Source organism: Crinia signifera, chromosome 2, assembly GCF_055691185.1.
Source record: "Crinia signifera chromosome 2, ASM5569118v1, whole genome shotgun sequence".
NCBI classification, from domain to species: domain Eukaryota; kingdom Metazoa; phylum Chordata; class Amphibia; order Anura; family Myobatrachidae; genus Crinia; species Crinia signifera.
This window is the reverse complement of record NC_139218.1, coordinates 281,268,866-281,282,261: the sequence shown is the minus strand read 5'-3', so window position 1 is coordinate 281,282,261 and position 13,396 is coordinate 281,268,866. Positions and strand designations below refer to the sequence as shown.

The window sequence follows — 13,396 nt, the reverse complement described above, 5'->3', positions numbered from 1 at the left end:
AGTGTAACAAAGACCCTGCTACAGACATATGAATATCTAAATTTTTTATTTTATGGACTATGAAGTAATACACTAGAGCAGGGCTGGGCAACACCGGCCCTCCAGATGTTAGTGAACTACACATCCCAGGATGCTTTGCATTAGTTTTGCTATGTGGCCATGCTGAAACTGATGCAAGGCATGTTGGGATGTGTAGTTCATCAACATCTGGAGGGCCGCTGTTGCCCAGCCCTGCACTAGAGAGAGCTGTTTATCACCGTTATAGATATAGCCATCAAAGACTACACTACAAGTTTTTTTGGAGAACAATAGCTGTCGCCTTACATCTGGAAAGTGTATTTCAGACACCTTACCAAGCACGGACAACATTATTCTTTTTATATGGACTAAATACAGACTTGGGGACTGAAGCACCAGAACAGTAAAATTAGGGCAGGAAGCAAATACTATATAGATGGTTTGTACAAAAGACATAGGGGTAATATATTACACCATACATCGTGCGGGTATAGCGCTTTCTGCTTTGCCTATTTACTTAGGCAAAGCAGGAGCCCCGAGATCTATAAACTGAGCATGTGACAGGGATATACACACCGCAACATTAATATATGGGGGGACGCACTATCAGTACTCATAACATGCGCTAACAGCACTACACCCCCACCCCATCCCATATCTCCAAGTCCTATATATCTGCCCCACAGAAATCTATAGCTATTGGTTACAGTTGTATTACTGCAGGATAAGTGCAAAGGATGAAGCCTAACTTTGGTGATTTATGCTTCACATATTACTAAAGGTGAATGAAAACATACAAATGGCAGAAATTTGAAAAACTAAAATCAGAAAAAAGGTGATATAAGGGGGGGGGGGGGCGTGGCCTGAGCGGCTGGGAGTGAGACGTGCCTGCATGCTCTCCCACTACATATCCTGTTATCCGTTTTTTGGACATAGAACCCTCGCTAAGTTGGTTCTACAAGTGGGACAGCTTTCCTGGCATATCCTGTACTGGTCTGCCAGTCCTGGTCTGCTGTCTATTCTTACCGCTTGCCCAGTGTGCTCTGTGGCGGGATCCTTCAATGCGGTGTGCTGGAGTCAGTCTCTGGTCTCTAGTCGGGTGCTTTACCCTGCTGATCGCCCGAGGCTCCTCTGGTGGCTTCCCCTGGTGCCTGCTCTGACCTCTGCTGCGCTGCTCCCCTCTGACTACTCTACTGCTCCGTCCCTGGCTGGTGAGCCTTGGTGCGTGGGATGTGGCGGCGGCCATTTTGAGTCTCCGTGGTTTGGAGTCTTCGTGCTAGATGTGCGGCAGCTCTGGAACTGTGTATCTGCTGCTGTCTCCTGTATCCGCTGTCTCTGTGCTGCTGTTTGTTGAGTGATTGGTGGTGTGCTAGCCACTGCCATTCATCTTTGTGCCGCTTTACAACAACGGGCTTGTTTTCGTTATCACCCTGTGCATTTCCCTGGAACTATGAATGTCATTGAGCTTCTCCAAGCTATATATGCCTCAGCGCAGAGGCTTATAGACAAAATGTCTGATAAACCAATGGATGCCGTGCCTCTTTCTAGTCATTCGGCCAATGCTCCTACAGATGGGCTCCATGATACTACTGCTGATCCCCAGGGGGATATCCTTTTTTGTCAATTACACCTGCCTATACTTGATGATTCTGCAATGCCTGCGGCTCCATCATATGCTCGCACTCCGGATGTATACTTTCCTGGGATCTCAACCAAACACGCGGCTCCTTATTTTTCCTTATCAGAATACCTCACTCCTGCTACGGTACAGCCATATGTCCCTTACTGGCCTCTGAGGCTGGCTATGTGGTGCCTTAAATATTGGATTATATCCTGGACACTCTCCTGGTTCTCTCCAAATGAACTAGGCTGCCAATTGTTCACTTCTGGCATTTCAGGAACTTGAGTTTTGGCCGGATTAATGATCCTAATTAATACCCCTTTTAGACCTACTACCCAGGATTTTGTCCAGGTTTACCCGGGATTTTCAACCCAGGTCACTCCTGGGATTTTAGTAACAGACCCCCTTTCACACTACACCTCAAATCTGGAAAAAACCCGGGTATACCCCTTTCACACATAAGCCAGGCTTTTAAAGCATTTCAAATGATTCATCATTAAAATGGGACACGCCCTGGCAGCAAAAAAAAGCAACATCACATGTTTAAAACTGAAAAACCCTGGTCAATTGCAGGTGCTCAGTATCCGGGAGTGAAATCCCGGGTATACCCTTTCAGACATACGCTAGTCCCGGGTTTGGGCGCGTTTATGTGAAAAACCCCGGGATTTTCGCGTATGTCTGAAAGGGGTATAAATTATAGTTTAAAATGCCTCTCATACCCTGCTTTGTATTTTATTATTCTTTTACCTTATTTTTATTTTTATAGTGTGATGTACAGTGTATTTTCACTATATAATTAAGTCTCTTATGTTTATATATAAAGCTTCTTTAAATATGACTACTGTGGGGGAATAGGGCCTTGTTTAGCTAAGGGATCTTAGTTAAGAATTTTGCCAGCCACATATTATGTTAATCTTATTAGAGGGGAAGGAGTAAGGGTAGGATGAATGATATCGAGTCTATTTCTGTATCATGATTGTTTTGCTCCCATCCTTGTATAATACTTTACATATGTTATATAATATTCTAGACGGAAATATACTCTTATATACATGAAACCTACTATTTAATACTGAGGGTTCTATTCATTTGTCTATTGTGGGAGAGCTGGGGTCCACCCAGCTTAGGCCATTAGTCTTTTGCCCCCATTTCTTATGGGTGGGAGGGGTTACGTTAACTAGTATGGTACTTGTGTACTAGCATGGCGCCCATCGCAGAGCATAAGGCATACGATGGTATGCGATGCTGTGTTACGCGATGGCAGGCGATGTTATACAATTTTAAATGCGATTTAAAATTGTATAAGCACCCTAATGGGTTTTTCAATGTTAAAAGTGCCCCCTATAAGATAATTAAACGTTATGGGTGCTTAGTATGTTAAAAGCACTCCCAACGGCACCCCCACTATCAATGCCAAACCGAAGCGTGGCGAGCGCAGCGAGCCCGCGAGGGGCGGTGGTACGGCACCCCCATTATCAATGCCAAACCGAAGCGTGGCGAGCGCAGCGAGCCCGCGAGGGGCGGTGGTACGCGTCCTCCGTCCTCGGCGTGGAGTTGACTTTACATAGTGTGGCGAGCGCAGCGAGCCACCGAGCTCGAACCGTGGCGAGCGCAGCGAGCCCCGCGAGGGGAAGTGGAATACATGTAAAGTAATTTGCGTGCGCTCGCCACGCTTCGGTCTCGGTGGCTCGCCACACTATATAAAATCAACTCCATGCCGACGTGGATAGTGGGGGTATGAAAAGGTTGGTGGACGCGTACCGCAGCCGCTCGCCACGCTTCGGGTTGGCGTTCATAGTGGGGGTGACGTGGGGGTGCATTTAACATTGTAAACCCCCATTAGGGGGCTTATACAATGGGCTTATACAATTTAAAATCGCATCGCAGTGCACCGGGTGTATGGCATGAGATAATATGTTGTGCACCCTAATATCGTGGGCGCTGTGATAATACACAAATACCACTAGTATAGATAGTGGTGTAGGGGTAGATGTTTTGGGATCCAGGTATACCTGAGTTGGGGATAGGTTATACAGGGTGGGGGGTTTAGGGAAGGTTTACTTTGGGGGTGTTTTAGTTTATTTTTCCTTACTTACTGTATGTTTTATTTAACCTCTTGATGGATGGTTACATGAGTATCACTTGTTTGCATATCCAGTTAAGCTCTGATATATGAAACATAGGGCTATATCCATAAATATGACATGTAATACTGTGTGCTATGCTCCTGGGCGCTTTGGTTATGCCCGAATGGCGCCTTCGGGTGGCTAAGGTGGCACTATTCTAGGTAATCCTAATACCGTTAGCACTTCTTAGTATATTTACCTTTATATGTTTTGAATTCACCCTTCTCTATTGTCTGCATTGTTATCTCCTACTGATGCTTATTCATGTACCCCAGCCGATTCACTACCATTATGCTCGCTATTTGTTTTATTTTTTTCTTATTATAACATACCAAAAAACAATAAAAATCATTGCATTTAAAAAAAAAGAGGTGATATAATGGCAGGAAAGAGATATGGAACTGAAGCTGCTAAAAATACATCAGCCGCATGAAGAAGAACAGTCCAACAGGTGGCAGGGGGGTCACAGAACAGGGTATAATGTTCTAAATGTATAAAATACGGTCATAATAAAATAATTGGCAATAAATAAAATGTAGCACAGAGAACCTACTTGTTTAAACTCAGCTTTCAAAACAGAATGCCCCAGTGTGGATTGCCACTGCAGTCTTCTGCCGCTGTGTTTTCCTAAATAAAAAGTCTTGAATATTTCCTGAAGCTTCACCATCTGGAAAGAGAGATGCAATAAAAACAATGAAATGCAATGTCCCTTAAACCGGTCTCTGGATAATGGGCTTCTCTGGAAAGGAATATGCAAACAATACATTTAGGGGTAGATGCAATTAGGTGTAAGGCAGCTTGCCCACATGCAGATATTGGTTTCCAAGTGTCCAGGCTCAGATCAGGGAGAGATGGGTTCCAATGCAAGCATTTTCACACCACTACAGCTTGTAAGGAATTGAACCTGAGACTGTTGGGCACACAGCTATTTTATATGAATTTATGTATATTTTTATAAACATATATCAGGTCACTTGCACATGGTATAACTGGTTATAAAAAGGTACTACCTATGGTCTTCCAATGAAGAAGATAATTATATTAAAATGTAGGAATATATTTTAAACACCACCTTATTGCTTATTTTGCTTTAAAACTGTAAAGTCTGTCCTTTTATAGATCACAAACATTATATTTTCCAAATGACATTTTTCATTGATTCTTTCTACATATAAAGAGGCCTTTATACAGGATGAGCAATTAATTATCAACAAAGAAAAATTAGATATAGTCAATTATTTTTGATCTCATGGTACTTCCCCCTGCATTTGTGTTTAGCTTCCTCAAAACTGCATGCACCACCTATTTTCCTTACTGGAGGCATCCATCTCTAAGCTCAAGATAAACTATACACAAACTGAATTAGTTGAATCAGGTTTAAGATGGGAAAATATTGAGGCAAATAAACAGATTGGTTAATCATATTGGTACAGTATACAAAGAGTTCCTGAGCCAGAAGGCCTTCTAGTTTGGCCTTGCATAAAAAATGTGGGATCATATAAATGGAGGACACGGCCTAAAGATATAGTAAAAGGACGATTGATGACAAGCACCTGGGTCCTGAGATCTTGCACCTTAAAGTGGCACCTGTCTACGAAGAATGATGTCCGCAGATCTATCACAAGAAATGGTTTTGTTATTTGTTAGATCCTGGAGGAGACACTTGCCTAAATCCAAGCAGTAGCAAGTCAGAAAATGCACCGGTCAATTCTCGGCCACTGGAAATGTATAGTTCCCCACACATTGATTTTTCTGTAGAGCCAGCTAGATCCTTCCTATTGGGACCTTAATTAACAAATCTCTACAGCTGTATACTAAAAGCTCTACAGCAGTGGTCGCCAACCTTATTTGAGGAGTGAGCTACTCAAGAAAAATGAAACCGCTTGAAGAGCTACTAAAAATGTTTTTAGAAAAATCTGCTGATTTCTCATGTGGTCCCAACTTCCAACCGATCCGCTCTCCATCTCGCAGTGACTCCCAACTAACTTCCCACTTATCTCTGAGTGTCAGCTGTTCTGCTGTCTCCCACCAGTGGCTACCGGTGGTGTGCATCTTCGTGGGTCTCAGGAGCAGGCTCCAGTCTGCTATGGGACAATGACACTGGATCCCTCTGCAGCTGCCGGTGGCTTCCGGGTTCTCTCTTCCTGCCTTGTGGTGGCTCCTGGATTCAGGTCCTGATTTCAGGCACTTAATCCCAGCTGACAGCAGTACTGTAGCTAGGCGAGCTACCCAAACTATGACCGTGAGCTACTGGTAGCTCGCGAGCTACAGGTTGGAGACCACTGCTCTACAGGAATACCCCTTCTGTACAGTTGGACTGCCATCACTTGGAGGGAGTGCTAGACCTGTGAGCATCGAGATGGTTGACATTCAGAATGTCAACATGGACGACATCAGGTTGCAAGGAGTATGTTGAAATGTCCATAATGTTGACAATGGAATGTCGACATACAGTAACTATTTTAATATTTTAGACCAACACTAAAAATAATTACAGAAAAAGGTCATCATTCTGGTGTCAATGTTAGGGTCATTGAAATTAACAAATTTTAATTTTAAATGTCTACATTAAGAATATATTGTCATTTTTAATCATGATATTTGTGAAGGCTGACATTTTGCTTGTCTACCTCATGTAATGGTCAACATTCAGACTCTATACCCATTTGAGTGCTCCACTTTAACATTGACAAAATGCTTAAATCATCCTCCACATAGATGATTTTTGTCCAGTCTAATGTGCAACAAGCTTTGTAGGTAAATGGTTGACCCATTACCCAATTTTTTCTTATTTACATGTATAAACCACTAAGTCGAAATCAAGCTTCAGATCTGGCCCCAAACCCTGGCTTCTTGGGAAGCCCATCTCCTCAACAGAAATACTTCCTTGAGGATCAAATATGTTGCAAATGGCCCAGTTTTACCATTTAGAAGAGGGAAAAAGCATGTCAGTGAGTTACAGATGAACGTGTGAAGCAGTTGAGGCTATTTGGCTTTGTGCGAGAATTTGTATGCAGTGGAATAATTCATGTGTTAGAAAACTTTCAAAACTTTACAAACAGTATTTGATTCTTAAGAAGCACAGTACTCATCAAGGAGATGACGACAAGTTGCAAGAGAATATGTTAAAAGATGAATTTGAAGAATAGCTTAATATCTCTGTGAAATAAGGAAGAAAGAGATGTTTATTCAGCTGAAACGTTGTAGCTAGCTCTATCAATCTGTAGTGACAACACGGGCTGGATCTTCTCCATTACTACCAAAACAATGCAAAAATATATTCACGTCGCCAGAAGTTGTCAGAGCCTTGGATGGAGTCAGTCTTCCAGACAGAAGAATATTTGTTGCTGGAGCCATTACAAATGCAATTGGACACAATCTTTCAGAAATGACTCTCTGCAGAAGCTCGATTAGACGCTCTAGAAAGTTAGAAAGGCAAAAAGCTGCAGCAACTGAACTGGGATAGCCTGATATTTTACTGAACTGGGATAGCAAACTTTTACCTGATATTGACAAATACATGGTGAAAATCGACTGTATTTATATATTATCACTGATAATGGCCAGGAATAGAAAACTTTTGGAATAGAAAAAGGGTAGATAGATAGATAGATAGATAGATAAACTAACAGGGAAAGAACTAGCAGTAGTAGTACCGTAAAGTTCAGCAAACGGTGCCCCTTACATTTGGTTTGTTTGGAAAATGTTTTGGTGCAATGGTGTACACCAGTCCATGTCCTAAGGAATACAAATCGTGAAGAAAGAATATTTGAATGTTTTATTTTTTTGAACCATTGACCTTACACCCATGTTGACATTCTGAATCAGCTGACATATATCGGATATCGATATTCTGACTGGATACCATAGAAAAAGTCCCATCCTACCACCAAATTGGTTTTCAACCACATTTGACAAACAAATAACATTAACTATATTACCAGAACTTTGAGAAATTCAACTCTAAATTTTGAATGCAGTGTTTACTTAAACTTTGTATCCTTTAAAATAAAAAAAAACATTTGATTTGCCTACCTCTGCTGGTAAGTGGACCTCCATGGGCGTATAAGATGGCCAGTATCCCATAGTAAGTATATTGACTGTCAGATCTATGTTACCTGGGTCACTGTGATTTTGCATATACTATAGAACGAGAGAAAATGTTATTAGATATATCTTAGCATTGTGTAAATTACAGAGACACACTAGATTAGTAGCATATACAAATAGAAGTTACAGAAGATGGAAATAATATCCATCTCAAAACAGAAAACTACTTGAAATCTTTAAAGAAACGCAAAAAAACAACAACCTTGTAATAAAAATTTTAAGTGTAAAAACAACATGTATAGCTTACAGGAGAGAAGACAAACGAAAAAATGTATATACAGTTAGGTCCATATATATTTGGACACTTACACAATTTTCCTAATTTTGGCTCTTTAAGACACCACAAACAATTTGAAATTAAACAATGGAAACACAATTAAAGCGCAGATTTCCAGCTTTAATTCAAGCAGCTAAACAAAAAACTTTGTATGAAGTGTTTGGGAATTGCAAACATTTTTATACACAGAATTCATGTTGCTGCTTTTGTCACATCATCAACACACAATAATGACCCAGTGTCATTGGGGCCATGCAGTAACATGCCACCATACTGCCTTCCCCCGTGTTTTAGGAGATGGTATTGTATGCTTCGGATCATGAGCCATTCTAATGGTGTGTATACAAGGTCGATTAAGCTTGCTATTCGATCCGGATGCAAATTGCACGGCAAGCCACCCGACATGCATGCGATTTTGACTATATAGTGCAGATCTGCACTATATAGCTGCCCTGTCTATCTGGGTTTCTATTTGTGCTGTACCGCGCATCTGGATCGCAAGGTAAAAAACCTATGTGATCCCGATGCGATTTTGACTATATAGTCAAAATTGTATGCTGGATTGTACCGTGTGTACACACCATTAGCCTTCTACATACTTTTTATCCATCAATCTGGTACAGGATGACCTAAGCACCATTTGCCCAAAGCATACTGTTCCAGAACTGGGATAGATTAATTTTTTCTTTAAGATGTCTTTGGTAAAGTCTAATTTGGCCTTTCTATTTTTGAGAAATATGACCGGTTTGCACCTTATGGTGAACCCTTTGTCTTTGCTCTCGTGAAGTTCATGATAGAATTGCATAATAATATCACTACCTCCTAGAGAGGGTTCTTCACTTGGCTGGATGTTGTGAAGGGTTTTTCTTTACAATAAAAGGAATCATGCGATCACCCACAACTGTTGTCTTTGGTGAAGGAGTCCAGGTGTTTTTGTATTGCCAGGGTCACCAGTGCTTTCTTTGTTTCTTAAGATGTAACACACTGTAGCAACAGCTTTTATATGTAAAAATGCCACACCTGGAATCAATTATACCCCTTTCACATTCACACACCAGGAATGTGTTCCTGGATGCTTCCCGGGACACTACCCAGGAATGTACCCTTTCACACTGGCCAACCGACCTGGAATGAAGTTGGGTGGGTGGCGTCATGTGGACGCTTGGCCGAGGCAGCGCTGGGAGGCATTTTCACTGCAGTGAACGGGATCTGGGTCACACTGACCCGGAATACCCGTTCACACTGATCGCATCCAATTTCGATTCCGGGTTCTACCCAGGTCAGGACCTGGGTAGAGATCCCGGAATGCTGAACACAGGATATTCGTCCAAGACCCTTTCACACTGCACTAAATCCCGGGTTGATGCGCGCTCATGTGCAAAAACTCGGGATATTTTTGCAAGTGTGAAAGGGGTATTACAGACCTCTTGCCTGCTTAATATAAAGATATAAAAGAATAGCAGGGATCTGTCCATGAGGTGGCTTTTGACTCAATTATCCAATTACTTTTGGTCCCTTGAAAAAGAGGGGACCACATATTAAACTGTAATTCCTAAACCCTTCCTCCAAATTACATGTGAGGACCCTCACATTAAAGCTGATAGATAGACAATGAATATGTTTTTAAAGTACAGACTAACTTAAATATGTTTTGGTAAATTGTTAAAGTGACAAATATCATGTCAGTGTCCACATACTGTATATATGGACCTAACTTTGGCCCTTATTCTGTTCGGTGTGGCCGGATCAGATTATGCGGCCAGGACCGTGCGTGCGAAACCCCGCCTTCCATACGGATCGCCAACTCCGTCCGTACGCGGTAAGAAGCTGGCCGAACGGACCGCAAGTGTATTTTTCTCGGAATACGCCTCCTCCATCTAAGGGAACCTCCCCCATCATTCGATGGTCGGCGATGTCATATGTCCGCCCCCTACACGTGCGTCACGGCCGCATTACCATACGTACGCCCAGCGTTTGCATGGGAACGCCCATGAAACGCGGGGCGTATGCATATGGTAATGAGCCCAAATAGCCCTTCACGCCCCTCTCCACCCCCTGTTCGGAGTGTTCACATATCATGCGGGATTTGGCCGTACGCCCCGCTCGCACATGCGCAGAGACGCCTCTGCACATGCGCAGACACAAAACATTGGCGGGCCGAACGCACGCGGATATATCCGCACCGATCAGAATAAGGGCCTTTATATCACACTCTAAAAGATTATTGGGGCAGATGCTTCTCCCCCATGTATGATAGAGCCGGGATGCTATCTCCAGAAAGGGACATCGCCGGAGGGGGGAGTTAACGCTCCCCCGCTTCGGCAGACAAGATGTTAATACATCTCGCTATTGAGGCGAAGCAGGAAGTATTATAGCGGCGCTTATCGCGCCGCTATGATACATCTGCCCCAAAGGCCCATACACACTAGACAATATTAGTCACAATATCCTTCAGAAAGGGCTTCCTGAACAATATTGTGAACAATATCGTCCAGCGTGTATGCTGTGCATCGTTAATGACCCCCTCCCTCATCCAGCATATCCGGATAAGGGAGGTCATCGCTAATGACAGACATGCTACAGTGACAGCAAGGCCGGCACTCCTCTGCCACAGTCACCCCCCCCCCTCGTGTGCGGTATCGGTGTGTATGCCGATGCCGGTCCACCCCCGCCGTTAATATCAGTAATTTCCAGATGAAGTCTATGAATTCACAAAATACACAAATATAGGGCTATTGTTAAGATCTAAAAGCTTCCAAACATAAAAAAAAAAAAATCCAAAAAGCAAGAATGGCAAACTAAAAAGGTACCTATATGTTCAATAATTTTTTTACTTTAATATATCTAGAATGTCTTAGATTTGGTCTGAATTGTGCATTAAAGATTTGTCATAAAAGTACCAGAGAACCCAATAGGGTGCACAGGGAATGATAAATTGCCTTACCACTAAAATCAAGGCAATAATTAGTCATTTTGAGTAGTTGCGGTTTATGTCTAAATCCATTAATATTCACATAAAATGACTGTATTGGAAATATAACTATACCTGCTTGAATTGTACCATCACATCTTTAGAGAGTTCCATATCTTTAAACATGCCCTCCAATTTACTGGTAAATGCTGCACCACACTCTACAGAGAAAAAAATGAAATAACATTATATAGGTATACGGGCTGTGTAATAGCCCAAAACGTTACGATATTAAGAATACAGCATAAACAATTTGAAACGTAAATGACATTGGATTGTTGTCTGTTACAGTCTGTTCAACAAAGTGAAATAAACATAATTGGTGATTATAAAACATGGCTGATATAAACACATTAACAGCTCTTAAGGTGCCCATACACCATACAATATACCCCTCCGTTTTGAACTAGATCACATTGCATGCGATTTGCATACGACATACAATGCAATCGGGACCTAGTTCAAAAAGCAAGGGCTGCACAGACTTTATGTGCTGTGCGATGGGATGCCTGCGGGAGCGCACATCCCATCACACCGTGTATAGGCACCTTTAGCAAGTCACAAAGGTGGTGGTGTAGGAATGGGGTGTTTACGAAAATATACAAAGCAAAACTCAGGGGGGAATTCCAAACCTGCCTGCCCACTACGTGTCATGTGACAAGTTTTACCATTGTTGCATAGTTACATAGTAGATAAGACTGAATAAAGACTTGCATCCATCGAGTTCAACCTAGGTTTTATTATCTTATCCCTTGTTATATGTAGTGTATTCTGATATTTTTAAAGACAGATTATGATTGTTATTTGTACCCCTGGAAGTTTTTAACAAATAAATGTTTGTTTAACCTTACTTTAAATGTATTTATTGTGTCAGCTGACACCACCTCACCAGAAAGAGAGTTCCATAGTTTGGCTGCCCTGACCGTGAAATTGTGTTTCCTTCCGAGGGAACAAAATCTTCTTTCTTCTAATCTAAACTCGTGCCCACGTGTCCTAGAGTCCTTCCTTGCAGTAAAAAAGGGTGCTTGACAGTTCCTTATATTAGCCCCTGATATATTTGTACATGTTAAGCATGTCCCCCCTTTAAACGTCTCTTCTCTAGCGTAAACAGTCCATATTTGCTCAATCTGTCCTCATAGCTTAAATTCTCCATTCCCTTAATTAGCTTTGTTGCTCGTCTTTGGATTTTTTCCAGTTCTATGATGTCCTTTTTTATAGTGTGGGGCCCAGAATTGTACTCCATATTCTAGGTGTGGTCTAACCAATGCAGTGTAGTTGTATATACTACTTCACTGCAAAATTATAAAAAAATAAAATAGCATTATGAAGACTTCATAGAATCTGTTACAGTTATTCATTGTGCATAACGCCCATCAGACATGAGCGAGAGTCCCTCAGAGACCATAGAGTATCCAGCAAGGTGGGCAATGCAGTGAGAAACATTTTGGAGAGCTATAGTACCAGAGTTCACAAAAGGAGTGCAGCCTGCAAATAATTTCCAATATGTCATTCCCAGCTGAATCAGAATGACACATCGTGCACATCCGTGGCGTGCGGTGGGGTCTTTTCTGTCATACTAGCATATACGCCGGAGTTTTGATTTGAGAAAGTATGTCAACAATACAAAGAATCTATAAAAAGAATCGGTACTTATGTAGTATCTGGGCTGCCGATTTCTAAATCGGGTCGGATCGGGAGATCGCATCGCATCGCATGCGACCATGCGATTCGATGCGATGCGATGACCCGATTTTTCCATAGGAATCAATGTTAAAATGGACTGAGTCCATTTTAACATGGAATTCAATGGGAAAAATGGGTCCTTTTCATACCCCTACTATCCAAGTGGGCATGGAGTTGGATATAAACCTGTGGCGAGCGTAGCGAGCCACCGAGCCCGAAGCGTGGCGAGCGAAGCGAGCCCCGCGAGGGGACGAATACCGTCCCCTCGCGGGGCTCGCTTCGCTCGCCACGCTTCGGGCTCGGTGGCTCGCTACGCTCGCCACAGGTTTATATCCAACTCCATGCCCACTTGGATAGTAGGGGTATGAAAAGGACCCATTTTTCCATAGGAATCATTTTAACATTGATTCCTATGGAAAAATCGGGTCATCGCATCCGATATCGGATGCGATGCGATGCGATGCGATATCGCATCGCATCGCATCTGATTGTATGCCTTAACTTAAGGCATACAATCAAAAAATCGGCAGCCCAGATACTACATAAGTACCAAAGAATCTATAAAAAAAAAAAAAAAATTCGAATTATTT

General features: G+C 42.3%; 1 protein-coding gene across 3 annotated transcripts in view; it reads right to left on the bottom strand.

Annotated features, from left to right (window-relative positions):
• The window catches only part of CUL4A (cullin 4A), a 56,710-nt gene that overhangs the window by 9,897 nt on the left and 33,417 nt on the right, over positions 1-13,396 (bottom strand). For all 3 annotated transcript variants that reach the window (XM_083168705.1, XM_083168706.1, XM_083168707.1), the window contains exons 15-17: positions 11,199-11,284; positions 7,801-7,908; positions 4,319-4,432 (exon numbers count right to left, since the gene is read on the bottom strand). In XM_083168705.1, coding sequence (XP_083024831.1) covers positions 4,319-4,432; positions 7,801-7,908; positions 11,199-11,284 — 308 coding nt within the window. The remainder of the gene's footprint in view (positions 1-4,318; positions 4,433-7,800; positions 7,909-11,198; positions 11,285-13,396) is intronic.